The sequence below is a fragment of the Phaenicophaeus curvirostris genome, chromosome 4, assembly GCF_032191515.1.
Source record: "Phaenicophaeus curvirostris isolate KB17595 chromosome 4, BPBGC_Pcur_1.0, whole genome shotgun sequence".
Lineage (NCBI taxonomy): Eukaryota > Metazoa > Chordata > Aves > Cuculiformes > Cuculidae > Phaenicophaeus > Phaenicophaeus curvirostris.
The window spans coordinates 32638862-32665276 of NC_091395.1; the positions used below are offsets into that span (position 1 = coordinate 32638862).

At 38.0% G+C, this 26415-nt stretch overlaps 1 protein-coding gene across 5 annotated transcripts in view; it reads left to right on the forward strand.

Annotated features, from left to right (window-relative positions):
* MND1 (meiotic nuclear divisions 1) overlaps nucleotides 1-25091 on the forward strand; it is a 44127-nt gene extending 19036 nt beyond the window's left edge. For 3 of the 5 annotated variants that reach the window (XM_069855729.1, XM_069855731.1, XM_069855732.1), the window contains exons 5-8: nucleotides 4109-4183; nucleotides 6009-6123; nucleotides 23182-23226; nucleotides 24857-25091. In XM_069855729.1, coding sequence (XP_069711830.1) covers nucleotides 4109-4183; nucleotides 6009-6123; nucleotides 23182-23226; nucleotides 24857-24963 — 342 coding nt within the window. In that variant the 3' untranslated portion in view covers nucleotides 24964-25091. The other 2 variants (XR_011337359.1, XM_069855733.1) reach the window with 2 other exon arrangements.
* The last annotated feature ends 1324 nt before the right edge of the window (nucleotides 25092-26415 follow it).

The window sequence follows — 26415 nt, forward strand, 5'->3', positions numbered from 1 at the left end:
GCTCAGGGTGGTTAGTATATGAGACCTGGGTTTGATTCTTGTCCAGTGTACATAGTAGGGTCTGTGTTTGCATGGCTTATACCAGATTTGTAGATATTTTAATGTGCTAAGGGGGCAAGCTTCATGTTTGGTGGGATATTGGTGGTTAGAGTGGCTAAGAACAAGGAACCAAAAGGAATATGACCAACAAAAACTTTTACTGGAGAATAAAAATCCAGTTGTGTAGAGCTAAGGCAATAACATGCATGGTTTGAGAAGGAGGAAAACTGAAACCTGCTGCTGCTGTGTGTCAAGGTTAAATGCTTGTCTTCCAAATCTACGTCACCGACTTGCCAAAGTAGTGCCTTAGTAATACTGCATGCATAGTATATTTTAAATTACTTCTGTACCTCCAGTCTGTAGCCTTTGATACAAACCAGACCCCAAGGCCTGTGATGGAGCTGATGGTTATCATCAGCACATAGCGCACACACAAACTGCTGCACAAATAGGTATCTAAACATTGTGAAATTTTTGCAAAGTAAGAAAGAGCATCCCGTTGCTGTAGCTTGAATTGACTTTGTGCCAAAGGTAGGGCAGTGGTCAGTAAATTGACCACGGTGGTCTATAAAATTGAAGGTACTGTTTCCTGGCTCTCCTTTTTTAGTGCTAGTTCATTACTTCATTAATCTGGCTTCTTGCAGGTTCCCACTGTGTTTTGCAAACACTGAAAATGCTCTTATGGAGATTTTTTTTACTTTTTAATTGTTTAGTCTCTCCTCTTTTTCAAAAAAAACTTTCCCCTAGACAACATATTTCCAGCTTTCTTGCATCTTTCTTAATCTTGTGCCAATTCGGAGCAGTCAGACACAACTCTTTCTAGTGCAGTAGAACATCTCTTTCTGCACTTGCTTTTCAAACCTGGTCAGTTAGACTTGTGGCAGGAGGTTGTTCATGTGTCACAGCAGGCATCTCTTAAGAAAAGTGGAGGGGAGACAATAAGTAGCTTTTTCTCCACATCAGTCTCGCTGCTATTGGCAGGAGTCCGATTTCTCTGAGTGGTTAATGTTCCTTGAGAACTTATTTGCCAGTTCCCTAGAAAACTGTGCCAATTGCTCCAAGGATTGAAATCTTCCATCTGTTACTGTTCTCCTTTGCATAAGGCTTGTCTACAGCTGAATGGGAAAGTGAGTCACTATTGGGCTAGATGTGATCTTCTACTGTCATGCATACACAACTCTTGCAAATTCCACCTTTTTTTTTTCTTTTTTTTAGTGCCCTATAACCTGTCATCTGTCATTTGCCCTTACCTCTCAATTAAATGTTGTATCATCTGTACTCATCCTTCTTCCAACTCCTTTATCCTTGCCGATTATCTTTCATATACAGCTGTGTTCCTACCTCTGTATCCAAGCCTTCCTGCTTCTCCCATCATCATGGCTTCTTTACACAGACCCTGGCCATCTGTTCCTTGCCCTTTGCATCCTTGTCCTATATTTGGGCTCTTTCAATATCTCTCTGCCTTCTGCTATTCCTTTCCTTATGCTCATCTTATGTTTGTTGTCATGGGAATACCCAGTGTGACTTCTAAATAATACATGCAGAGCTGTGGTTTCATTTTTATTGTAAATTCTTGATTGTGAAGACAGAATTAAAAAACAAACAAACAAAACCAAGAAATTAAAAGCTGTGAGAGAAGAAAGCAAAATTTTGAATAAAATTGTATAAAAAATAATCATTGCTTTTAGACAGAAGATGAACTTCTAATCTTCTAACTTTGTGGCATGACAAGCTTGCATGTTATGTAGGTCAGAATCTAAGAAATTTCTACAGTTCTCAGTGTTTGTCATTACTGTCTCTTTTACGATTAAATGCTGTGGAATATAGAGGACCAAGAAAGTAATAAGGTGCCGTACTAGGAAACATGGTTCCACGCTGGAAACCAGATTTTATGATTTTATTGCAATTACCCGAGAGCTCCTTCTGTGCTTCCATTTTAGAGAATGCAGAAACATTCCTAAAGAACTTCACCAATATGAAAAAAAACCCCAGAGAAAGTGACACCTGTATGGCCTCTCTTGCAGAAAGCATCTTTCTTACAGTATATGGGCCTAGGCAAGCTCCTCGGCTTCTCTGCTTTGTCTTTTGAGTTTTGCTCCAGAGAAATTCTTTGTTCAGAGGTAATGAACTATGTGTGGTCTGGTGTTTTGTCTTTCCTGGGCTTCATGAACTGCAAACTGCACCTAAATATTTGTCCTCTTCTGAACAATATGATTCTGTTTAGTCTGGCATAATGTGGGGACTAGCACGCTTAATTTTTCAAGAGTTTTTTGGAAAGCCCGGAAAGAGTACTCCTTAACTCTACACCAAAATTAAGATGTCGGTGTACTTCAAGCCACATACTGAAACCCACACTGCCTCTGTGGTTGCTTGCAGTGAGAGCAATGAGTAAACAGCTGGACATATTTTTCCCCACGTTAGGTATGCTTTACCATTAGTGTAATATAAATCGAAGAAAAATTAAAACTTTGTTTTTTGGAAGTAGACTTTCCTGACTATATATATATACTTACACATGCATGAATATTTACTTATCCAGAAAGAGTAATTAATTTTTAAAAACAGTTATAAAAGGAACCCTTACTCTCAGTGAGCTGCAGTTGGGCTGGATCCTAATCTGTAAGGCCCACCAGTGCAGAGTTTCTTTTTTACCACTATGGATGATTTCTGTGATTTGGTAGTAAGTCTACCTGATATTTATCATGCATTTACATTTAATATTTATTTCTGAAAATACAGACATAACATGAGTTTAGATAGAAATTGGGAAGTGATTATAGCTCCAAAACAGTTCCATTTGCATTGTATGAATGTGGTCTTGGTGTTTTTGTTGCACAAGAATATAGATGATATGGTGAAATTATCAAAACTAGAGATTGCAAGTATCTAGGGATGCTTTTCCATTCAGTTAGATCTTCAGTAAGAAAGAGTGTAGGTGCAGAGGCTTCATGTGAGAACTTTTTGAAGGAAGGCAGAATGAAATCTGGGTTCCAAGAGCCACGTTTGTTATCGTCACAATTAGTCTGATACACTAGTTTTCTACCTGACTAGTGCTCAGAACATCTTAAAGCTAATCCAAACACTGAGTTCTGACAAAGTACACTGTCTTTTCTTCTTTTGTTTTTCCTTTTTTTCTTTTGCCTTGGTTTCAAATGCAATAACTAGTTTCCGAACCATAATTTACTAGAATTCTTTTTTTACGTTTTCATTTATCTGATTTAATGTTCTAAAGCGGTCTGGCTAATGCTGAGTATTGTGTCCCTGAGGGGCGAGTAATATATCCTGCTCAGGTTAAGAGTTTCCAAAGTGTCTCTGGGTAACTTCCAACTAAACTGGAACGGCCTGGTTCAAGATGGTGACATTGTTTACAAATTATTTCTCCTGGAATAGCAGGAAAATGGAGGGAATATTCACACCAGCGCCATGAGATGCAACTTGTGTGAGATTCCTCTGCCTCGGGCATGAAGGAAGGGAACTCTGAAATCCAGCAGTGTGAGTGTGGCACAGAAAAAGAGGTCTATGGCTTTGCATGCCTTTCAGCTACTGAGGCTTCTATTCACCAGCATGCAAAAGGGATTGAGACCATGCTAATAGCATACCAGACTTTGGCAAGGCCAATATTGGCAGCTGAGCAGGTGGATCTGCTACAGCTTTTATCACTGCTTCCATGGAATAAGGAGAGCTGGAAAAGGACAAAGGAAATCATCTAATCCAAAGCCTCTACGTCACGGAGTCCTTCACTTAGAAATGCTAAATTATGGTATGAAATAGGATTTTGGTCCCATGATGAACATACAGTACATAACAAGATTGTGTACCACAAGAGTGAGACTTTCTTGGACTTTGACCTGCTTCCTTCAATTCTTTTTCTGTGGTTCAGCCTCAAACTTGTATTTGTATGCTTTTGTATTTATTTTGTGTTTATTTTTATCATATAAGTTATGAATGTATATATTTCGAAGTGTATATACACCTGTTTATTTAAATATATTTCCATGTATACACATTTTACAGGCATGTTTAATATGTTACTGAAAAGGTTGATTTTGTTCTTTGTTTCCTTTATCAGTTTGCTGAAAACAGTCAGAAGAAAGAGGCTTTACAAAAAAGCATTGAGAAATCAAAAGTTGGACGTGAAAATACTGTAAGTTGGTTGGGGAGGAGGCATTCCTACTAAGAAATAGGGCTACAAGTACGCACAGTTTGTAAATACTAATGTAGTCATTGGAAATCCATTAAGAATTCTAAATACTGGAGATGAGAAAGGGACAGAAGAAAAATCAGGTATTAGATTATTCCTTAGCTGGTTGTGCACTAATGAGTAAAATATTGACAATCGGCTGCTCCAAGGCTGAGAAAACGTGTGACTGCCTGTAATCTTACAGGCTTTTTCAGATTTAAAGATACTCATCTTTGAATCTTTAAAACTTGAACATCTCATAGGTATGTACCAAAGTTGCCAGTGGTTGTCAAACTGCCTGGTATAGTAACTGCCTGATCTAGGTGTTGGGGGTCTTATTTTTTTAAACTTAATTTATCTAGATTTCTAATTTGCTGTTCTGAGTAACCATGTAAGCTTGGTGCTCCTTTCATGCTGAAGCTGTTAACACTGCAAAATAATATTTAGGCTTCATATTTCTCATATGTATGAATTGTGTATTAGTTAGATGTACTTCATACGATATTCTGAGTTGCTGTTTTGTTTTGAGATGCTCATTCTAAAGTGGTTTAAACCTCCAGTAAATAAATGCTTAAACAGAGATAGCCAGAAGTTTTCAGTTGGAATTGAATTTTGTAGCAAAGTGCTAAATCTTAGAATCCAAAATGTGTTATAGAAGTGCTCTGGGAATCGTAGGCAGTTTTCTGATGCAGTTGTACTTGTTAGGTTTCCAAATGGACTATTTGAGACTTGGGCTTCTCCACAACATGGCCTGCCCTGGTCACAAGAAACTATTGGTCTTAGAAATCCTGATCAGGCTGATGCTTCCAATATTATGTTTCCAGATTATGCACCAGGAAGAAGTCCTGAGAAATCTAGATTGTGATGTAGGTCTCTGAGCAGCTGGCCTCCATACCCCAGCATCTGGAAGCTTTTGTTCTCTAATCTCCATTTTCAGAACATGCTGAATTCAGACTGTTGGCAAAAGCACTGTTAATATGGATGTTTGGGTAAAAAAAACCCTAAAACCCAAACACCTGAAGCTGCTGGGCTGCTGTGGAGATTGCCATTGGCTAAAATCCTGATGGTTTATAAACTCATGCTCTCTGGCTTTTTTAGGCTACCCAGTACCCTACCGTCAGTTCTTTGTATATTAGCCAGTTACAGTGTTTGGCTGTAACTACAGACTGTAACTACTAATTGGAAGTATGTGCTGAGTTGGCTATGGGAGAGGTTATGTTGAGTCAGTGTCTGCAGATTCTTAATGATCAATAGACTGTTTGAGGTAGATATTGTATACTCTCCAAGCAAAGACTACCATGTCGCAAACATCTTTATTTTTGAGACCTCTGCTCTTAAATGGTGTGGGAAAAAGAAGGAGAAAAATAAATTCAGAGGTTGTTCATACATAGCATCCTGATTTGCAGCATTGGGAATGATAGGTTTTTTGTAAACCTCTGTTTAATTACAAGCCTAGCACTCCTAAATACCATTTAACCTTTAAGCCCAACAATTAAGAGATCTGTTTGGAATTTGCACATCGAATGCAAAGATGTAGAAAGTTGGGGTTTTATTTATCCATTTTGGCCTTAATTTTTTTCCTTCCTGTTCATACTCTATATCATTTTATGTCACTGTGAGCTTTGTATATGCATCAACTGTTCTGCTGGTTCATTGACAGAAAACAATAGTGAAAAAGCTTATGAATTTATATATTTTTATTTTTTTAAAAAAAAACATTCTGTGCAATAGTTAGTGGTTTTTATTTTTGTATTTTTTTTATACCTCCCAACATACTTTGAATCCTCAGGCAGAACGTGCAGCTCTAATGGAGGAACTTTCTGCCTTTCGGCAGAAAAAAGAACAGTTGAAAGCAGAAATAGAAAAATACAAAGAATGTGATCCAGGCGTCGTTGAAGAAATGCGTAAGTTGTGTATTGTTTAAAGTGAACTTTTGCATGAAAAGGTCTACACTTCTTTAGCTTAAAATCTGGTATGCAGAGATAAGCCAAAAAATAACTGCTTTTCCTTTTAAAGCTGTAAGCAGTACAATACAGCTACACTAACCATTTCTTTTTCATGTTCTGTTGTCTTACATAAAGTTTTTTTTAATTGATATTTACTATGCCAGCAACTGAGCAGTCAACAAACTATCTCAAAATTTAAATACCTTGACATATTAGAATTAATATGAGGGTCATATTAATTCTTTAACTTCTATGTGTGCTGAACCATAGAACGTGTGTAGGAAGAACAGTCTCTAGTTTCCACTTACATTCAATTTCATGCTGGGAAAACGGGTATTGTCTTACTTACTTTGTCTTGTCTATTTAGAACATAAGCATTCCATTAGAGATGCTTAATTGTCACTAACACACAAATATGGTATTACACTGTTGACTTACCATTTATACTGTCTCTGACATGCTGTTTTTCCATTGGAGTTTCCAATTCTAATGGAATACAAGGAATGATGGGTGACTTTAATACTTAATACAGAATTGGGGACTGAAATGTAATTAATATTCTGATCCTTAGCATGAAAATGAAAAGCATGCATGAAGTTTTATTGAATTCAACTACTTCAGCTTTCATGTTTTATTTATTAGGCTCTTACGTTGCTACCCAAACACCGCTGCATATTCAGTTGCTGCAATGCCAAAATGCCATTACAGAGTGATGAGAAACAGGCACAGATATTTTCAGAGAAGATATCTGACTGAATCTTTCTCTTACATTATTCTTCTAACGAAGTCCACGGGCTTAGAAATGTGCTGAGAGAAAGCCAGACACATAAACAGATCTGGCAGCATGCCCCAAAATTGGACAGGTATTATTTATTTTGAGGGGCTGTGACATTTTTTGCCAGCTGCATTATGTTTCCCCAAGGATGTAAGAGTATGCCAGGGAATAAGCAAGATTTAAACCTGAGGTTACTTACTATGCTGTAAATCTCTTGCTGTGTGCTCTCCTGAGGACAAGTAACAGGCACATTCCAGCTGATTCCAACTGTAAAAATGAATGAGGTCAGGCAGATACTGACAGCAGAGGCATTTGTAGTGCCAGGTATTTTAACTGCTGAGAAACCCTCATAGTAAGTGTTGCTCTGAACGATTTGAGGAGCATCTTTTTTGAAGCAGTTATAGTGAGCATGTTCTTAGATACTATGCACAAGAAAGCAGAACACAGCTTGAATGCAAGGGGAAGCTGCATCAGCTTGTAACACAGAGACTAATATCCTGAAAAGAGGGAAAGGGAAAGAAATGTAATTGTTAGTTACTTCAGTCATGCCCTTCTGTTTTGTTCTGGGGTTTTTTTTCCCTTCTCTTTCAAGTGAGTGGAAGCTCCAGGTGAGCTTCTGCAATGGAGGGATGAGCATTTAAGGGAGCTGGTGAGGTCAGCCTTGTTGGGCTACCTGTCTTTTCTTGGTTTTGTCTTGTCTATTTAGAACATAAGCATTTCATTAGAGACACTTAATGGTCACTAATACACAAGTATGGTATTACACTGTTGACTTAACACTTGTTGACTTGTACTGTCTCTAACATGCTGGGTTTTCATTGGAGTTTCCAGTTCTGATGGAATACGTGGAATGGGCGACTTCCCAGGAAGTATGTAGCAGTGTTCTAAAAATAATTTGTCCCTGACTTTTGATGAAAAATTTTCTGCTTTGGTTTATGTTTCATCAGTCACTGTTGCACTGGCAGTGCACATTGTTGCTGGCATGTAAAAATGAATAAATGGTGACGTCAATTTTGGGGACTTAATGTTTTTGTCAAAGCTGAATGGAATTTTACAGGCTTTAGGGGAGAGATTTTAAAAAAAAATAAAAGGTGGGAGGGCACTTCTCAAGTTCCAGAGTGCAGGGAAGTGCAAAGGCAAAACAAGATCCAGGAAGTTATGGTTTTCAGCGTAAGAAGGCAATAAAGAATCTCAGGCAAGGTATTCAGCTAGACATGAAAGTTACTGCTGCTGTTTCACAGAATAACTTTGTAATCACAGTTACTGGTTCACAGATTTTAAAGCATTTTGAAATTGCATGAGCGATGTATTTTCCAGTGGCTGTAAAATTTAGGTAGAACATGTCATTCTTTCAGTTAGATTACTATCTCTAAATTACCTCATTTTAAGTCTGAAATCAAAGGTGGCTGTTATGCTATGTAATTGCACTCCTTTTAAGAGTTGGTTTGTTCAATATAATGTTCTGTAATGGACAGTTGTCACTTTTCACATCTGGGTTTTACCTGTTCTTTAATGACCTGTAAGGAAATCTTGCTGGTGCTTGGTATAAAATTCTGCATCCCATATCATAGAGCTGTCTTGATTTTTGCTGTGGTATTTTCAGAGTGTATCAAATTGTCATCTGATTTCAGTGGCCTCCAAAACTGGTTACTGCTTTGCTGTGCCTTTTTAAAAGCTCTTTCCCTCAAAGGCCTGTTGTAGAAACAAGCCGATTGTACGACAATGAACCTCATTAAAACACATGTATACTAGTTCCGGGGTCAAACCGAAGTTTGGGTGATTCATAGTAAATACCTGGAGACTCAACTAAATGCTGAACTTCTGTCTTGTTTCCCGAGTCTTGTAGTGGGGAAAGTCATGTTTGACCATGTAACTAAATATGTTATCATACGTATTCACGAGGGGATAAATCAGAATACAAAAATATCAACTCTGGGTTTTTTCTGACTTCGCTGATTATCCTTTTAATATCAGTAACAAATGTTTTGCTGTATATTTTGGCTTAATTTCCTCAGCTTTTATATTTGAGAGCTGAAGTAGAAACTCTAATGCCTTTACAAGTTTATAGGATTTCAATGTAGAATTTCAGTATTTATGTATGTAACAATTAAATACATAAATAGCTGTTTATTCTGTAAATAACAGAATAAACAAGATTTAGGGACTGACCACTAGAGGAAGCTACATAATAGTCCTATCTTGTGGAGATATTTGGATAATTCTATTTTACATGTAGAATATTGTAAATTGCAAAATAGGTATATTTCTTCCAACAACCGTTGCATTTCATTGGTTTGGCCTTGTCTTTGCCACTTGGAAATGTTGATTATGCCTTCTTGTGTGAATTGGGATTGAGTAATAAATTCTTTCTCAACATTAAAGGCAGTAAAAGTGATAACAGTTATCGGAAGTAAAAAAAAATAAAAAAAAAAACAACTGATATTTTATACTTCTCTGTTAAACTTGTAATCCCGCTTCAGCTGGCACAGGACAGAGCCCTTGCTTCACAGCTTTGAGGCAGATTTCTGTAGGCTGGAGGGTATTCTCATGGGGAAGCAGCTGTTGTAGAGATTATTCCTCCGGGAGAAAGGCTTATATGACGTAACATGGATGTATGCAAAATTGGATACACGTGATGCTGCTAGATTCCCTAAAGTTTATGGTAGATGACAGAGGCATGGAGAATGCAAGCTTTCAATAGTTTGTAATTTATGCAGATTTTCATAAGACAAACAAAAAAAGCTCCGCATAACATCAAGATTAACCTGCTGCGTAAGTTTTATTCTTCCTGCCTAGCAGAGAGATATTAGTGAGCTAATAAAATTTTTCTGACAATTAATTTTATAGAAAGGTTTGACTGGCAACCTAACTGTATGAATGATACAGATTTTGCTCTGAGTTGTTGGCCAGCGTGTAACTGGAAACAGCTAAACATTTTCAGTGTTCACTGTAAAATAATCATGTCTAGAGTTTCAGACTTTGTGTTCTTCCACTGTAATTAGAGGAATGTTGATTTATACTATCTTATAGCACTTTTGGATCTTAGCTATTTTTTCACAGTAACCAGGCTTTTGATACACTGTACTTTTGCATAGAACAGTAATCTTAGAAATAGTTACGTACTGACTGAAGTGTCTTCCGTGTAGTATGATTGCTAATATTTATGGGGCTGGTCTTAGATGTTGCCTATCAGCATTGCTGTTTTATTTAGCATGTTTTTAGAATTACTGATAATTTTTATGTCTTAGGTTTTTGCTTTTTAAACACCGATCTGAACGTGTCTAGACAAACTGCATTCTCCAAAATAAGCAGATTGCCAGGTACAACACATGTAATGTAGCAATTTTGGTGCCAACCTTTTTAATTCTGCTGTCTTTGTTTAATTGTACCTGGTGGCAAGAGATGTAAGTAGTTTTAAATATACAGGAGTTCAAACCACAAATTTCAGGTAGTTATCCTTCTGAATATCTGAAAGTGTGATTTCAAAGGCATGGCTGCCAGTCCAGTTCAGAATTAGATTATTATGTAAAATATAATACTTATATGGCTACGTGAAATGAAGTTTTTGGGAAAAAATCCAGGCTTTACTGAATACTATGGTGATGTTGTGCTGTGTGTAGTATGTACTTAAAAGTGTCTTTTTTCACTGTAGATGCTTCAAAAATTTCCAATTCTCATGTGACTAAACACTGAAAATTTGAGCTTGACAAGCTGTTGAGAGGAGTTGTATTTGGGTATAGAGACAGTATGAGGAAATAGTTCTGAGTTTACCAGTTTCTTCATTCGTCTTAATGTCTTGAGGCTAAATGCTGAAAAGGTAATGTTGATTTAGCTGCTGGATTTGCAGGGTGCATAGTTTGAATTAGGGTTTTTAGTTTGTTTTGGATTTTTTGTTGTTGATACAGCCAGCTGTTAGGTTCTGTTAGATTCAAATCAATTGGAAAATGTGTTAAGCATACAGATGTACTTAATATTACCAAAATTTAGTATCAAGTGCTAAATTCTTTTTTAGGGTTTCATACTAAGGCTGGGAATAGTCCCTGTTCCTGGACAGGAAACAGTAGTGAAGAAATGAAATGAAGATTATCCTATACTGGGAACGGAGAAGCTTTGAAATGAGCTTTATCAGTTTTACACAAAATTCCTCAAAACGCTGATAACTTACAAAATGGTTTAATGGGGTTTCTTTTATATTTTGTGGCAAAGACTATTCAGAAAATGTATGAGAGAGGTTATTTAAACTAAAACAGCCTTGTCAGTGGTTTCACTTAGTGAACTATTAAATAGCTATTTTTATAAATGTAATGATTCACTTGGAAAAGTGAATGTCTACAAATAATTTGAAGCTTGATGTAGGTGCCACTGGGAGCAATAGGGTACAGATCAAGCCTGTAGAGAGAGTGATTTTTAACCACTTCTAGATCCAATATGTTCAGTTCGCCGTTAGAGGATGTTTGCTAGCTACTGACCATGAAATATGCACCTGGCATCTGAGAGACAGGCTGTGCTTTTTATGGTTTATGCATCAATACCATTAGCAAAGACTCTGCAATTAGAAATTAGTCCTTGTGTTGAAGTTAGACTAGTATCTCCACCCAAACATGTGTTAGTCTTAGACCGTTAAACCAAGCTTTCTTTGTGGTAAACTGACGCTTGCTTAGAAGTACATAGACAAATAATAGATTTAAAAGCAGGCACCCGTTTTTTACTTAGACAATTACCTGAACGATGAGACTATGTAATGTATTAAACTTCTGAAAATTTGGATGAGGTTATGCCAGGAAATTGACAATGTATGTTCCAGTGCACCAGTAATGAAAGAACTCTACTAATTGCATCAACCTAAGATATATTTTTTTATGCTTCCCCTGTTCTCTGTACTGTTCTTTGAATGACTTGTCATTCGGTTGGAAGGTTGGCAAATTAAATTACCTGTTCAAAAGCTACGTTAAAAGACAAAGCAGAATTCTTTAGAAAACTGAATGTAACTATTCCTAATTCTTTCTAAAAATTAAAAAAATCACTTGTATGGAATTGTAGTTACACATAGTAACAGTAAACATGAATTTTAACTGTTAAATAAAGTTGAAAAAGGAACAGGGTACTAATAAGTGGAATTACAAATGTGCACTTGATCACTAATGCTCCAGGCTCCTTCAATAATTGTAGCGAATCAGAAGGAATTGCAACCTTAAAGCAGTATTTCTGCTCCCTTATCTTCATCCCTTCCGTTTTTCTTTTTCACTTGAAAAATCAAGGGAGGCTTCTTTGTAGTTCAGTTACTGAAAAAGCTTGCTGGTCTTTCAAACACTTGCAGAGCAGAATCTGGCTGTGATGACCACTGGCCATAATATGGTAGGTTTGAGGGACTTCCCTGACAAAAGTAGGTTAAACTACTAGGCTTGGCCCTTCATTCCTGTGCTGCAGTTCACCAGTGATTACAGCAAGTCAGACTTGTCAGCTTGAGTTAGGAACTGACAGTATTTTGTGTCTTTGCCTTGTGGTGGACTCTTCTCATGTCTTTGAAATCTCTTTCCACCAAACAGTATGTCTGATGAAGTCTTTTGCCACCTTCTTTCTCCACCTTCTTCAGGCGGCTTTCATACATTTGGTGATTTGTCATACATCTCCCAGGACTGTCTATCGTGCAATAGTTTGTCCTAACAAGCAACCAGGGATCCTCTGACCAACTAGGAGCACTTGAAGTGAAAAATTTTCAAAGGGCATATTCCTGAACTCTGCAATGAGTTGAACTGTGTAGAAAATGAATTTGAAAAAAACTGAACGAGAGCAGAATAGAGGTAGGTAAATGGGTAAGCAGTTTCTGACACTTAAAAAGAAAGGAGACTGTAACAGGCATGGAAAACAATGAACTAAGCATCACCAGGACAGACTGCTGCTGCTTAAGATGCATCAGCACATATATTTCTAGAGTGCAAATCTTAAAATGAAATGTGGGACTTTTGACTGAAGCTCGGAAGCTGAAGTTCAGAAGGGTCATTTGATGTTCAGCAAAAGGCCCTAATTTGCTATGTATCAGAGAATTTGTCTATCTCTGTGTTTGGCCTGAAGTTCGGACTCCAGCTAAGACATTACTCTGCAATGAAAAACTGTCTTAAAAACACATGCATACATATGTTTTTATACCTCAAACAGATTCCATCAAGATTATTATTCTTGGAAACCTTTGAGTTACACTAACTTGCTTTAAAATTAAGCTGCATTTTAGCTGCTTAAGCAAAAAAAAAAAAAAAAAAACCCACAAAGGAAAATTTTAAAATAATTTATCTTTTAACAGTGTGGTTTTAATTGAACACTCAGAAAAGAGGCAGTTGGAAGACCAGATCTTCAGCTAGCATATGTAATATTCTGCTTAAACAAACTGGCTACTCTGGCAAGTTACCTTTACCCAAAATTAAATGGGGAAGCTCACAAGGCTTATTTTCATTCTTTCAGTTTATTTTGTTTTTTATTTGTTTATGTTAGAAGGGCAGAAAAAATATGTTGGGTGAGAAGCAGATGGGTGAAATGTGCAAATAATATTTTTGTTTGAGTCAGTAAATCTTTATAACAAAAGTTGTTGAGCTGCTTGGGAATGGTAGACACTTGATAAAATTTGTGATGTGGAAGATGGCTACTTGTGACTACATTTATGATACTCCTTGATTTAGAAATGAATTGGCAGCAATCCATTTGGCAATGTTTAAAAGCCATGAAGAGAGCATCAAATGGAACTAATCTATAGATTTTTGTGGAGTGATTATTTTGCTTCTGTCTCCCAGTGCAAGACCTGCTGAATTAGTTGAGAGTGGTACAGTTCATTCAGGCTGGTTTTTGATAAACTTATGGTGATGTCGAAAGGGATTTTTTAGAAAAATACTGGTTTGTATCTTTTTATTACTTCCGTATGCAAAATGAGGTCAGGAAAGGTGATGTGGATTTTTAATTTGTTGTCTTCAGTGTTAAGTTGCATGACTGACAAGTGTAGTCTTCCCTGGTCTGGTTTAAAAAAGGTGTTGGCTATCTCATATGTTAGAAAATCTCCTATATATTATGAGATGGTAGAGTATGTTTTCATTACAGGTTTATCTAGATTGGGACCGTGTATTACCAGTGTATATTCCTAATATAGATGACTTGTTCTGTGTTATTTAACTGCAGGCATTTTGCAAGACAAGTTGTGTGAGTACAAGGCTAATCTTGGCACTGGTAGTGTATCTGAGAGTATTTTTTTCTCTCCTCCTCACTGTAACATCATATAAGCTACTATAGTTTCACTGGAAGGAGATGAGAGAAAAAAAACCCATCTGGAACACAAATAATTTGGAAACACCTAGAAGACACAGAGGTTTTGTCTTTGCCACTGTAAGACACCTTTGTAGATTGGGAGAAGTTTGTCTTTCGTGTTTTGACTCAGTTCTGCATGGTACAATGGTAAGGAAATGAGGGAAAGCAATCTTGATGAAAATCCAGTAGCGTGAATCTCAAAACTACTTTATAATTGTACTCAAGAGGTATTCATTAGTAAATCAGTATCAGAAAGGGAGGTAGAATCAATGAAGTTGCAATAATCCATTGTGTCTGTGCATCTTCTCAGTATTTATATTAATGGCCTGGACAATAGAATAGAAGACGTGCTTTTGGTATATTTGCAGATGGTGAAGCTAGGAAAGGCTTCATGGCCAGAGGACAAGGTGAGATTTCAAAATGAGCCTGACAAATTGCAAAAATAGTCTAAAAACCACTGAATAAAATTCACTGCAAGTACAAGGACATATAGTCATTCAACGATATTGTGTTATGTAGATGATCTGGAGCATATAGTTAAGTGGCAAGAATTAGAAAAAGATGCCAGAATTATAGTAGTTTACAGGTTGAATATAAGACATGCTTGTTACAGAAAGTGAAATCACCGTACTAAGATACAGAAACAGAAGTATAGCCACCAGTGAGATGTATTAAATATCTTTCTGCTCAGGTTTGCATTAGTGAAGCTTCAGCTGTAAAACTGTCATCATTGGGTATCCTACCTGGAAGGCATATGACTAACGGGGAGAATTCAGAGCAGAACAAAAAGACAATGAGTAACCACATTCTAGGAGGAAAGAAAATTATAAAAATAGGGCTCAAAAGAAAACAACTCCTGGTGAATTTCACTTATCTCCTTCAAAAACTGGAAGGAATAGCCTATAGCTTAGGCTTGTGGAGAACTCAGCAGTAAGTAATAATTGCAGGGGGAAGAAAAGGTCAGTTGAAAAAGTGTTCTAATGATGACAATAATCAAACACAGAACTAGATTGCCTGGGAAGATTTTAAAAGCTCTCACACTGGAAACCTTAAAAACACGCTGCAAACGCCTCAGAAATAGCATAGGTAAGGTTGGACATGCATTTGAATCATGGGTACAGAGACCAGAGGAGCTCCTGCAATGCCTTCCAGACACTTCTCTGCAACTTCTGTGCCACAGAGTGACATCTGGAACTGGACAAAAAACACAGCACTCTGAGAACCTTGTAAAATGGAGTTCAACAGCAGTTTGCTGTGGGTATAGAGTACAGAGCTTTTACTTGTAAATTAAGTGGGGAGAGAGGAATTACCCACTTAAAGAAAACCAAGTATTCTTAGGGAGCCCTGAATCAGAAAGCTGGTGTGTTTGCATCCCTTTTGTAAGCACATAGCTTCCCTCAGTTGTTTGGATAAGAATAGATATATTTTAGTTATGCAATTAAGATTTCAGCATGGGCTTTCAGCTAGAATACTTGAAAGGCAAATGGTCTTTCTCTGTGGGTACATGAATGCAGTAAAGGTAAGTGCAAGAGCATGTGTTTTGTGTAGGGGAATCTCTTGGTAGCGTTTGTGACAAATTCTGTTGGACATTTCTCAAAGAGAGACAGTGTACGTCCTGATGAAATTTGACAGTGTGACCTTTTCATATGGGGCAGAGGTAGCTTTTGCTGATGGAACTTGACACTTTTTTCAAACACACTAACAAATATCGCAGACCTTTTAAAAGTATGTTCCCAGAGATGTTGTTCAGCTTGTTAGTAATTTACTCTGCACTGCCATGTCCCACCATATAGACAAGAGTGGTGTTATGTTATGTATTTGCTCAGGGTTATTTTCAAGCATGTATACACGCACACAGAGCTGTTGCAACAGAAATGCTAATTTCATTTATTCATGTATCAAAATTTTTTGAGAATTTTTCTATGTCTTCTTATGTTATAAGCCAAATGACTTATTATCTTACATACTACGCTTCTCAAAATAGTTTTAGATCAGTAGGTAGGTTTCATAATTGTCAGCACTTTTTCTTGTTGTTCAGAAACTTTATTCAGAGTTTAAATGTAAACAGAAATACTCATTTTCATTATTTAGTGATATGTCAGTATAAATAGTTCTGTTGAATTTGTGATGTCATTTAAATGAGAAATCAGGTATGTGTGTTGATTTGAATTTAATCCTGAATGCTGAAGCATTGTGACTTGTTGATTAATATCATGGAGATAAGTGTTATGTGGGATACTGGAGTATGGGGGAAGAATGAGGTGTTATTTTGGATTCAGAGGAGTTGACAGAATTTTGATGCGCTATCACTCTGCTACACAGGCGTTCTTTATTCTAGTTATAAGAGGAAACACTCCTTTGGAAAGCATGGAGGAAGGTGAAGATTGCATATAGTGTAGAGGTATCTCTGCCTAATACTTGGTTACAAAATATTCTTCTAAATCTGTTCTTGCTATGTTGTGAATTACCTTGCTAACAGTGTTGTAGATTACTTAGTCCCAAGGATATTCAAAGACTTTAAAGAAGCCACTTGATCACGTCAGTGCCTTGAACAATCTCCAATGACAAGCAACAGTCGCTTGATCACGGTCTGTAGTGTGAGTTTGTGGATGGACATGTCAGTAGGAGTTACTAGGTAGTTAGCTTTTGTACTTTCTGTGGATGACAGGTGTATAATTTCTATGTTTCAGCTTCTACCCTGGCCTTTTGAGACAAGCTCTTTAATTGCATGAGACGTTTTCATTAATGGGAAAGATTTTGAAAATTGTTTATCACAGGATATTATAATGATGCTTCTCCCAGAGAGAAGCACAAATCTGTCACAGTGTGGTAATAGCAAGATAAGCAAGGTTTCTGGAAAGTGAAGGCAGCCTGTGGGCCAGAGAATGGATTGCAGAAGGCAGTGGATTATCATAGTTATTGGGGAATCAAGTTCCCATACTGTTTTTATGGTAGTTGCCACTTTTTCATTCTTAAATTCAGTCTAAGTGGATGCAGAATTATTACTGGGATTCAAATCCACTTAATGCAATTAATTTACCCTGACCAGTTTCATGAAAGAGATTCTCAATCTTTGGGCTAGTAATCCTCACTGGCCTGTGAGAACAGTTGCAGCTGTTGTCTGCATTTCTTACGGAAGAATTGTGATTCACACTGTAAAATTACTCCCTCAAGCACATGCTGAATGCAGTTGTATTTTGCATGTATCTGCTATCAATCCCAAAGGTTGATGAGTGATTCTCTCTGTGAAAAGATGCTAGTTTTTTCTGCCGTCATGCATCTTTTAAGTGAGGAAATTGATACAATTTTCTTGTGGTATTAGTTATAGCAGATCAAAACTGGCACCAAATTGTGCTAGTTCTATCAATATACGTAACTTTTGTTATTCCATAGAAATCGAAGTTTCTGGACCTGAGAATTTTGTTTACACATGAAAACAGTACTTAAAATAATCCTTAAGGTTATCCTGAAAATGCCAGAGTAGAAGCTAGCAGAGGAAAGAAAGCTACAGCTTTTTCTTAATTTCCAAGTCTGTAGGTGGTTGTGAGCTGGTTCTGGCTGTTGAGATGGTTTTAGTATTGCTGTTGGAGCTGGGATATGTTACCTTTACAGACTGATTTTGAATATTGTTCAGTGACTGCTTCCTTAATGTTACTTTAATGATAGATGAAAGACTTCAAAAAGCCTTTTTAAAGAACCTGAAGGTAAGTTTGGAAAATGCTTATGAGGAGATGGTAGTGTTTGTTGCTATTGCAGTTGATTTTCACACGTGGAACTGTCCAAAGTCTAATGGAAAGACTAACTTAGTTTCCTGGAGTGTCTAGATTGTATTTGTGAGGCATGTAGTGGTCTTCTTACTCTGTGGAAATACTTGAGACTTCAACAGGTTTTTGCCATTCCATTTTAGAATGCAACTAGGACCTTTAATTCCCATCACCACCCCTTCCAGGGCAAAAGTGAGCGAATCTGGGGGAAGGAGGAAAGGAAAGAGGTGGCTATAGTTCTGCAATATGCAGAGAATGACTGTAGGGCTTCCTGAGTCAGATCAGGAACAATGTGGCCTGACTGTGCTAAGGTTTGAGCCAGTATGTATTGCCAGTTCAGATTTGTTCAGAAACATTGCTATGTTAACATTTTTGTGCTGCTGGACTTTGCTTCTGACCAGGTGCTATCTGTTTGCTTTAGAAGGCAGCTTACTGTACCTCCTGATGCTGCCCACACACCCTTTTGTCAGCTCTGTCTTCTGGTCTCTACTCCTGAATCCCTGTGGGTCACTGGTAGAATGTCACTCCCCTACATTAAAAAGCTTGTTTCCAGCTCTCCCTCACTTTCTTTTTAGACATTCATTGCTTCTGGGACTCCCTTTCCCTACCCTTGCTTTCCCGTAAGTGTATACAGGAGGTTGTCCTTGTGCTAAAGACAATCGCAGATGCTTAGGACAATGGTTCAGATCCCAGAATCTGGGCTTTTTGAGTTCTATGCATTTTTTTCAGAGATACCTGGGGCTGAAGGAAGAAGAGACTTCCATGAGGAGTTGTGAAAAAAAACTCTTTGACCCTTTGTCTTTCACTGTTTAGGGCATGTTTCTAGATCTGTTTTACTAACACAACAGACTAGTGTAGCAAGCCATGCTGTTCCTACGCCCTGCATTGCTGCACACACAGTGATAGCTTTTTTAGGTTCAGGAGAGAGAATGCAAGCTTCTGTTTTCCTGCTTAGAAAATGCCAAGTGTGCCTGAAACTGGTCAGCAGAGGATAAAGGTGTGTGTGTCAGCCAAGGGAATGACTTGTATCCTGCAGGCCTGGGAGCAGGAAAGTCTGTTGATGCATTGTCACACGAATTGGTGAAACAAATGTGTAATGTCCAGAACAAATGGATTATTCTGTTGCTTCCAGACAGCAGTTGTATATATTGTCAGCCTATGTGCAAATGCATAGATAAAAAGTAGAGCATAACTAGAGCCTAATAGTGGCAATGAGACCATCTGGAACATATGTTGTGTCGTGTATTGCTCACCTCTTCTCCACATTTGGCCCTTTCTTTGTCTTGCACAGCTGCCACTGGAGCACTATTTAGTAGCTGCCAAAAAACAAGTTCTGGTAGAGCAGCTGTGGTCAGCAGGAGGATCAGCAGGACTCCAGCCTAGCTTGGGACCAATGGTTGTGGTAGGTTTGGCAACTAGCCAGTTGCCCTCAGCACTGTCTGAGTTTCTCTTTTTTACAGTTCACACAGTTTGTGTCCTGATTCTTCTTTAGTGTATACATTTTTAAGTTCCCATGCTATTGTCTTCTTTAGGTCTTTAACTTATTTTTTCAGTGCAATCTAAAAGCCAGGAGACCAATGGCTGTATGATCCTGTGGAGCTAGAGAATAGGTAGTCAGAAGTCAAAAGAAGCATGGCCAGCAGGTCGAGGGAGGTGATTCTGCCCCTCTGTTTGTCTCTTGTGAGACCTCATCTGGAATATTGTGTCCAGTTCTGGAATCCTCAACATGAGAAGGATATGGAGCTGTTGGAATGGATCCAGAGGAGGGCTACAAAGATGATCGGAGGGCTGGAGCATCTCCCATAGGACAGGCTGAGAGAGTGGGAGTTATTCAGCCAGGAGAAGAGAAGGCTTCAAGGAGACCTTGTAGCGACCTTCCAGTACCTGAAAGGGGCCTACAGGAAAGTTGGGAAGGGACTGTTTACCAAGGCTTGTAGTGATAGGGCAAAGGGGAATGGATATAAATTCGAGAGGGGCAGATTTAGATTAGACATAAGGAGGAATTTCTTCACCATGACAGTGGTGAGGCACTGGCACAGGTTGCCCAGGGAAGCTGTGGCTGCTCCATCCGTGGAGGTGTTCGAGGCCAGGTTGGATGGGGCTTTGGGCAGCCTGGTCTAGTGGGAGGTGTCCCAGCCCATGGCTTGGGGGGTTGGAGCTAGATGATCTTTAAGGTCCATTCCAAGCCAAATTTTTCTATGATTCTACATAGCATGACTCTTGTGTTAAATACATAAAGTAGGTGTGTCTGAGGTACATCTGTTTTACTCTCCTCCTTTCCCTCATCCTCCTGGCATGTTCACATACAGATGATGCAACCAATGAAAGTTTGAACAAGCAAGTATAGAAGGTTTCCAGAAAGTAGCCAAGGTGCAGATTCCTTCAGATAGCTAACTGCTTAACCCATAGCCACGTGGCAACAGCTGTGGGGATGACAGTGTTTTCTGGAGAATGGATGAAGTGTGTTTCCCTCACCCCAAATTATAAAAAGAAACGTGAGAGGAAAATTTAAGTGCAGGAATTAGTGGTTAAGTAAACTGCGGTGCCATCCTGCAGCAGTGGCAGTGACAGTTTCACTTGGTGATGAAAGACAGTGCAAGCTGTCTTGTTTGCATGAGCTTGCTCAGGCTGGACATGAGGAACATGCGTGTGCCTTGCAGCTTGCCAGGCTAGCTGGTGTTGCCACAGATACAGTATGCTTGATGGTCTGTCTAAGCAACTTTCAGTGTGGCAGAATAAATCCATACCTGCATCCCTGTTGTGCTGTTGTGTACATGAGCATGTGGTTCTGCCAATATAAATGGAAAGTCACAAGCAGCAAGCGCTTATCCCAGCCTCTTGTGAATGCATTCCCTGCACGTGCCCGAGGCTTTACAAGTGGCTCTTGTTTCCCCAGCCCTGATCCCCCTGGCAGCAGAGTAATGTGGGAGATGTGTGTTCCCAGCCTCTGAAGGACCGAGGCAGCCTCTTCTTCTGATATTCAGCCAGATTGTTTGAATGTCACCTTCCCCATCCTGAAGTTCTGCCTCCACTTGTGATCCTTCCACACTTCCACCATGACTCTTTGCTGCCTGTCTGTAATCAGTCCCAGGTGGGGCATGGAAAGAATTATACGGTTGAAATATTTCTTCATTTTACTTCTATAAATTTTACTCTCGGGAGTTCTTGTTTGTTTATTTGTTTGTTGTTTGGTTGGTTTTTGTTACTTCTCTGCTATTTAAGTCACTGAAGGTGCTGTGTATTGTGAGATTTCCCTGTTATAGCTTCCTGCTCTTACTACCGTGATGTCATTTCTAGCCAGGGCTTGGTTGTAGGCAGCCACCATCGTTCTAACCACCCCAGTGCGCAACCTGTATCTGTAGGTCATCTCAACCTTTTCTTTGTCAGAGGTGAAAAGTTGTATTTTAAAAATACGATTACGTGTTGTGTATTTTAACGTGCATAAGCAACTTTTTAAGGCTGACAAGTACACCATGCTGCCGCTATTTTTTTAATGCATTCTACCATACAGTCACTGTGCTTAAAGCACAGGGCTGTGTGCTGAAAGCTTTAGGAACTTGGAGCTACTGTGTGATGCCAAAGCACGGGGCTCAGCACATCAGCTCTTCAAGGAAAGCAGAGGTTTCTGCTGAGACCTAGCAGATGCTGTGGACTAGGTTGGCACACCTGCCACAAGGATGCTGTCACCTTGCAGCTCTGTATCCATGTAGTTTACTACTTCCCCTGCTTCATTTCAAACTTCATTACTTGGAGTCAAATGCAGCTTTCAAGTTTTTCTCTAGAGTTTCAGAAAAATGAGTGAAATGTCCTAGGTAACACATTTAAGGTCTTGACCAGTGCAAGCCCTTACTCTGGGCTTGCTTTATGTGGTGTTAGGGAAAGTATCATTCAAGTGCCTACCAGTATGTCATCAGTGGTGCTAGTCATGGAACTGAACAAGTGAGGATAGCAACATGCAGTCAGCAAAGCAAATAAGGAATATCTCTCTCAAGCTAGGAATAACTTGAATTTCTGGTGCATGCAAACAAGCAAAAATATCATCTTCTCACCCATTCCCTTTTTTGCTCATCTTTCTGTTTTGTTTTTCTTCACGCCATGCTCAAGCTTTCTAATTGTAAGCCACTTACAGGAACTGCAGTGGTTTTGGAACAGTGTTTTACTCTGATTAAAATATTTTTCAGATCACTTTATTGAAGTTTCAAGGGTAAAATAATGAGTGCTTTTCTTCCTGTGTACTAGCAAATGATTTTTTCAACATAATTTAGTTTTGCCTGAAGAATAATCTTTATAACAATGGATACCTAATCATATATTCACTTCTCAGTACCCCTGGAGACAAATTTCGTGCTGACCATGCGAATTACTATTATCACGCTAGTACTAACAAGACTGACTGGGAATACCTAAGTTATATGTAGGTGTGAGAACCATAATGATTCTGATAAATTCCCATGTTGCAAACCAACCAACTTGATTTGATTCAGTACTTATTTTAATGGGAGCAAGGCAAGCTAAGGAATCTTTCTTGATACTGTTTAGCCTTATGGAAACTATATGAAAGCTGTTTGTAGTAATGGTAGTTTCCAAATCTAAATACGTAATAGTAATGGTAGTAAGGAAGGGAAGTCAAGTTTAATAATCAAGAGCATTATTTTGTCCTTATTTCATTGAGGGGGCTCTCAAAGCCCAAGAGACCTTCTAGAGCTATATGATAAACTTCTAGATTAATGTGATAGACTGCTACCCTTGTCGCTTTCTGTATCTATATACGGTCATGCATACTCATGTGATGGATTACTTATGTATACAGAGGATTATAAAATATTTTCCATCTCAGTTGCCTCTAGTATCTTCAGGTCATATATCTAGTTCCAGTCTTGGTACAGACAATTAAGCCCCCAGGCAAACCAAACTAGGATCATTTTATTTTAAAATTCACTTCAATAACTCATAGTTCATGTGGTGTCTTTTATGTTCCCTTGCTCCCATTTTTCCTTAACTTAGCTTTGTGCTTGTTGGAACCTTAAAATCATAAAAAAGAAGGGTTTGGAAGCAGTAGAATACCTTCCTTGTATTCTGTGGTTATCTGAAAATGATCTCAATAAAAATTTAATCTCTGTGCCTTGACTGTTGTTTGATTTTACTCTGGTGTATGCTTGTTTGTATGTTTGTTTTTCTTCTCTATTTCAGGCCAAACAAACAAAATTGCCAAGGAGGCAGCCAATAGATGGACTGGTGTGTATGCATTTATATTGCTTACCATACTGAAACTGCTCTAGTCTGAAGCTAAAAGACCTAGTAATTGTGAAGAGTTCTAAATTTGATTAGGACTTGATGCCCTCACTTATAAAAACATGTAGAAATATAATTTGCTGATAAACTATCATGATTCAAAAAAAATTACATTTTTCAGTTTAGTTACTGAACATACTTCACAGCACATAACATATTTGTTTTTCTGGTGCTTTCTTGCACATCATGTTAAAACCTGCAGCTCATTTTCTTGGCTGAGTTAAAATATCTTAAGATGAAAAAAATATTAATAGAAAGAGACCAGAAATTATGGTGTCCAGGTATTCAGAAAGTTTACGAGAATGCTTGTGGAACATTATTGTTCCTCCCATATGACAGATACTTATGTAAGGTAGGTATTTCTAAAACTAATTCATCAGCTTTGACATGGAGGAAAACGGCTGCATATTGTTCAGAAAGGTTACTGTGATAACAAATGTATAGAAGTTTAACTTAATTTTCTGCTGTTGCTTAGCTTTGCTATGTATTTCTGTTTTGCAAAGCAAGCATTATCTGTGTCCTTACTTCTTTAGTTAGTTGGAATATTGTTTCTCAATTTTTTTTGTTTAGAATTCATCTGCTACTGATGAACTGCTCACTACCATTGGTTAGGCCAAGTGCAGCAGGATATCATCTTTTGATTATTATAATTTTATATCTTCCTTAGCATGGGATTGTTCTCTGCATGTGGGGAAATAAAGTTATGTATTTGAAAATAACTTCGTGGAGTACTATTGTCAGGGCTTTGTTGGTGACAGGCTGTTGGTTTCAAGGTCTTGAGAGAGTTAAAGGAACTGTGCTGCAGCCTGTAGAAAGCACTTTGCTGTTTAATTAGACAATTAGGTTATATGCTGTAGCGTATTTTTTCTTCTGAAAAGACAGTTTTAAAACCTAGTGTCTGATGGTTAGAGAAAAGAAAATACTTTTAAGGTGTGCAGACACAGAAAACACTTCCTGTTTTAAAGAATGCTGCACTTTATGTATGTTAGCAATGAAGTAGTGAGTTTCAATCAGTACTTCAGTGAAAAATGTTACACTGAAGAGAATGTATATGCTAAAATAATGTGATGCTTAAAGAGAAATGCTGACTGAAATAAAGCTACATGAATGTCATTTTTTTAAACTTTCAAACAAATTGTACGTTATCTGAACACATGTGCAGGACTAGAAGGGACTTCTTAGTTAATTTGAATCTGATTTTCACAGTTGTAGACAGTCACACAGTAGGTGTCTAGTTGAAAAAGAAGCTATAAAATACTTATTATGCATATTCATACTTTCCTTGGCACTCTACAGAAGACTTACACTATAATTGTAGCTTTCAGTCTTCTCATAGAAAAGGAGCAAGATAACCTTCAAAAAAGATGATGTATTTTACTTAGTACTCAGTAAAACTATGTAATTAGCAAACCCTTCCTGTTTTCTGTTTTAAATTGACTTAATAAGGATGTTCTCCACTACGCACCTCTTTTATACACACACAGAGTGCGCAAATAGGATTTTGTTGTAGCCAAAGCTGTAATTCATGCTTTCCTAAACATTAAAAACTGAACATTTTTCATTCTGTTTACAGATAACATCTTTTCAATAAAGTCCTGGGCCAAACGTAAATTTGGATTTGAAGAGAGCAGAATTGACAAAAGTTTTGGAATACCAGAAGATTTTGACTACATTGATTAGTGTTCAGCAGTTGATGGCTGACATACTTGTACATAGTTTGTTAAATGTTCTCGGTGGGCATTTAAATGTGTCTGGATCCTCTCCAAACAACTGGCCACCCTGTAATTTGCATTTTTTTGTTAAAATTAATAAAATTCTAAAAATATTTGTTGCATTTCCTTTTATTCCTTGTACTTCCAGAAGGAGAGTAAATCACTTGGTTACTTCTATGAGACAATCTAAGAATGGACAGGGGTTTTAAGGAATAATTATCACAAAGTCCTGAGACTGGCTTTTACTCTTCTTTTGCTTTATTAGGAGTTAAGACCTAGAAGCTCCTGGGATTTATGTTTAAATATGTTGAAGACATTGGAGTGGAAATAACAGGGGACAATATGGAATAGAATGAATTTTTCCCTCATCTCAATAATGAAATACAAGAGAGACATAATCCGTTAATGGAAAACATGGAGAGACGAGATGTGAGTAGAAGGGGTGAAGTCTTACTTCAAGTTGTTCTTTATTGTGTTGCTAGAAATGCTTGTGAGATTAGTGACAAAGTTTTGTTTGTTGTTGGAAAATAGTAATACATCAGAGCTAAATCTTTTCCAGCGGAGGTACTGGATTTAACGCCAAGAAAGCTTCCCTGATCAAGATTGTTACTGCATAGGAAAGCGAGTAATGAGCATTCATCCATCCATTTGCGTCACAGCGCACTAAGATTTAGGATACTAATCTGGGATGAGAGAGACCAAATTCAATTTACTGTTCAAATTGAATTGAAGATGCTGAGCGTCTTTTGGTTTATGTACATTTTTCAATTTCAGACTGAAAAAAGCAGCCAACCAACATAATAATGAAATTTGGAATGTCTCATTTTTGTTTGGTGAAATTTCACAAGCACCCCACTTTTTATCACCTTCTGCTTTCTAGCTCTGAGCAGTGTGTGCCTACAAAAGGAAGGGTGGTAAGTACAGGCTGGTCTCCTACTTCCCACAGCTATGCATTGCAAGATTGTGTTTCTACTGTACAAGCCTGGAGGATATTGGCTTTGCCTTTACAAGGCAGGCGGGTCTGCTGCAAGGCAGATGGGTCTATCGCTGGAAAGCATCTGTCTTCCTTTTATATAACCTCTGATGAGAGTATTGCTGAAACGGTGACATGTAGCTGGTTATACATTCAGAAGTCTCTTATGCAACCTTTCCAATTAAAATGCTTTCTAGCAGTTCATGTTAAAATCCAAGGATTTTAGGTGTGCCCCTGGCTATTGTCATCCCATGTCTATGAAGACAGCAAAGTTATTGATAAGATACTGAGTGGAAGATTTTCCTCTTATAGAGGTAGCATAGCAAACTTATCTGTTGCCTAAGGAAAATGTATGCCATGCCTGGCACATGGCAAAATGTCACTGTGCTTACAATTGCAGTGAACACTTTTCCTTTTATGTGTTTGGGAAGATTTTATTCCTAATAT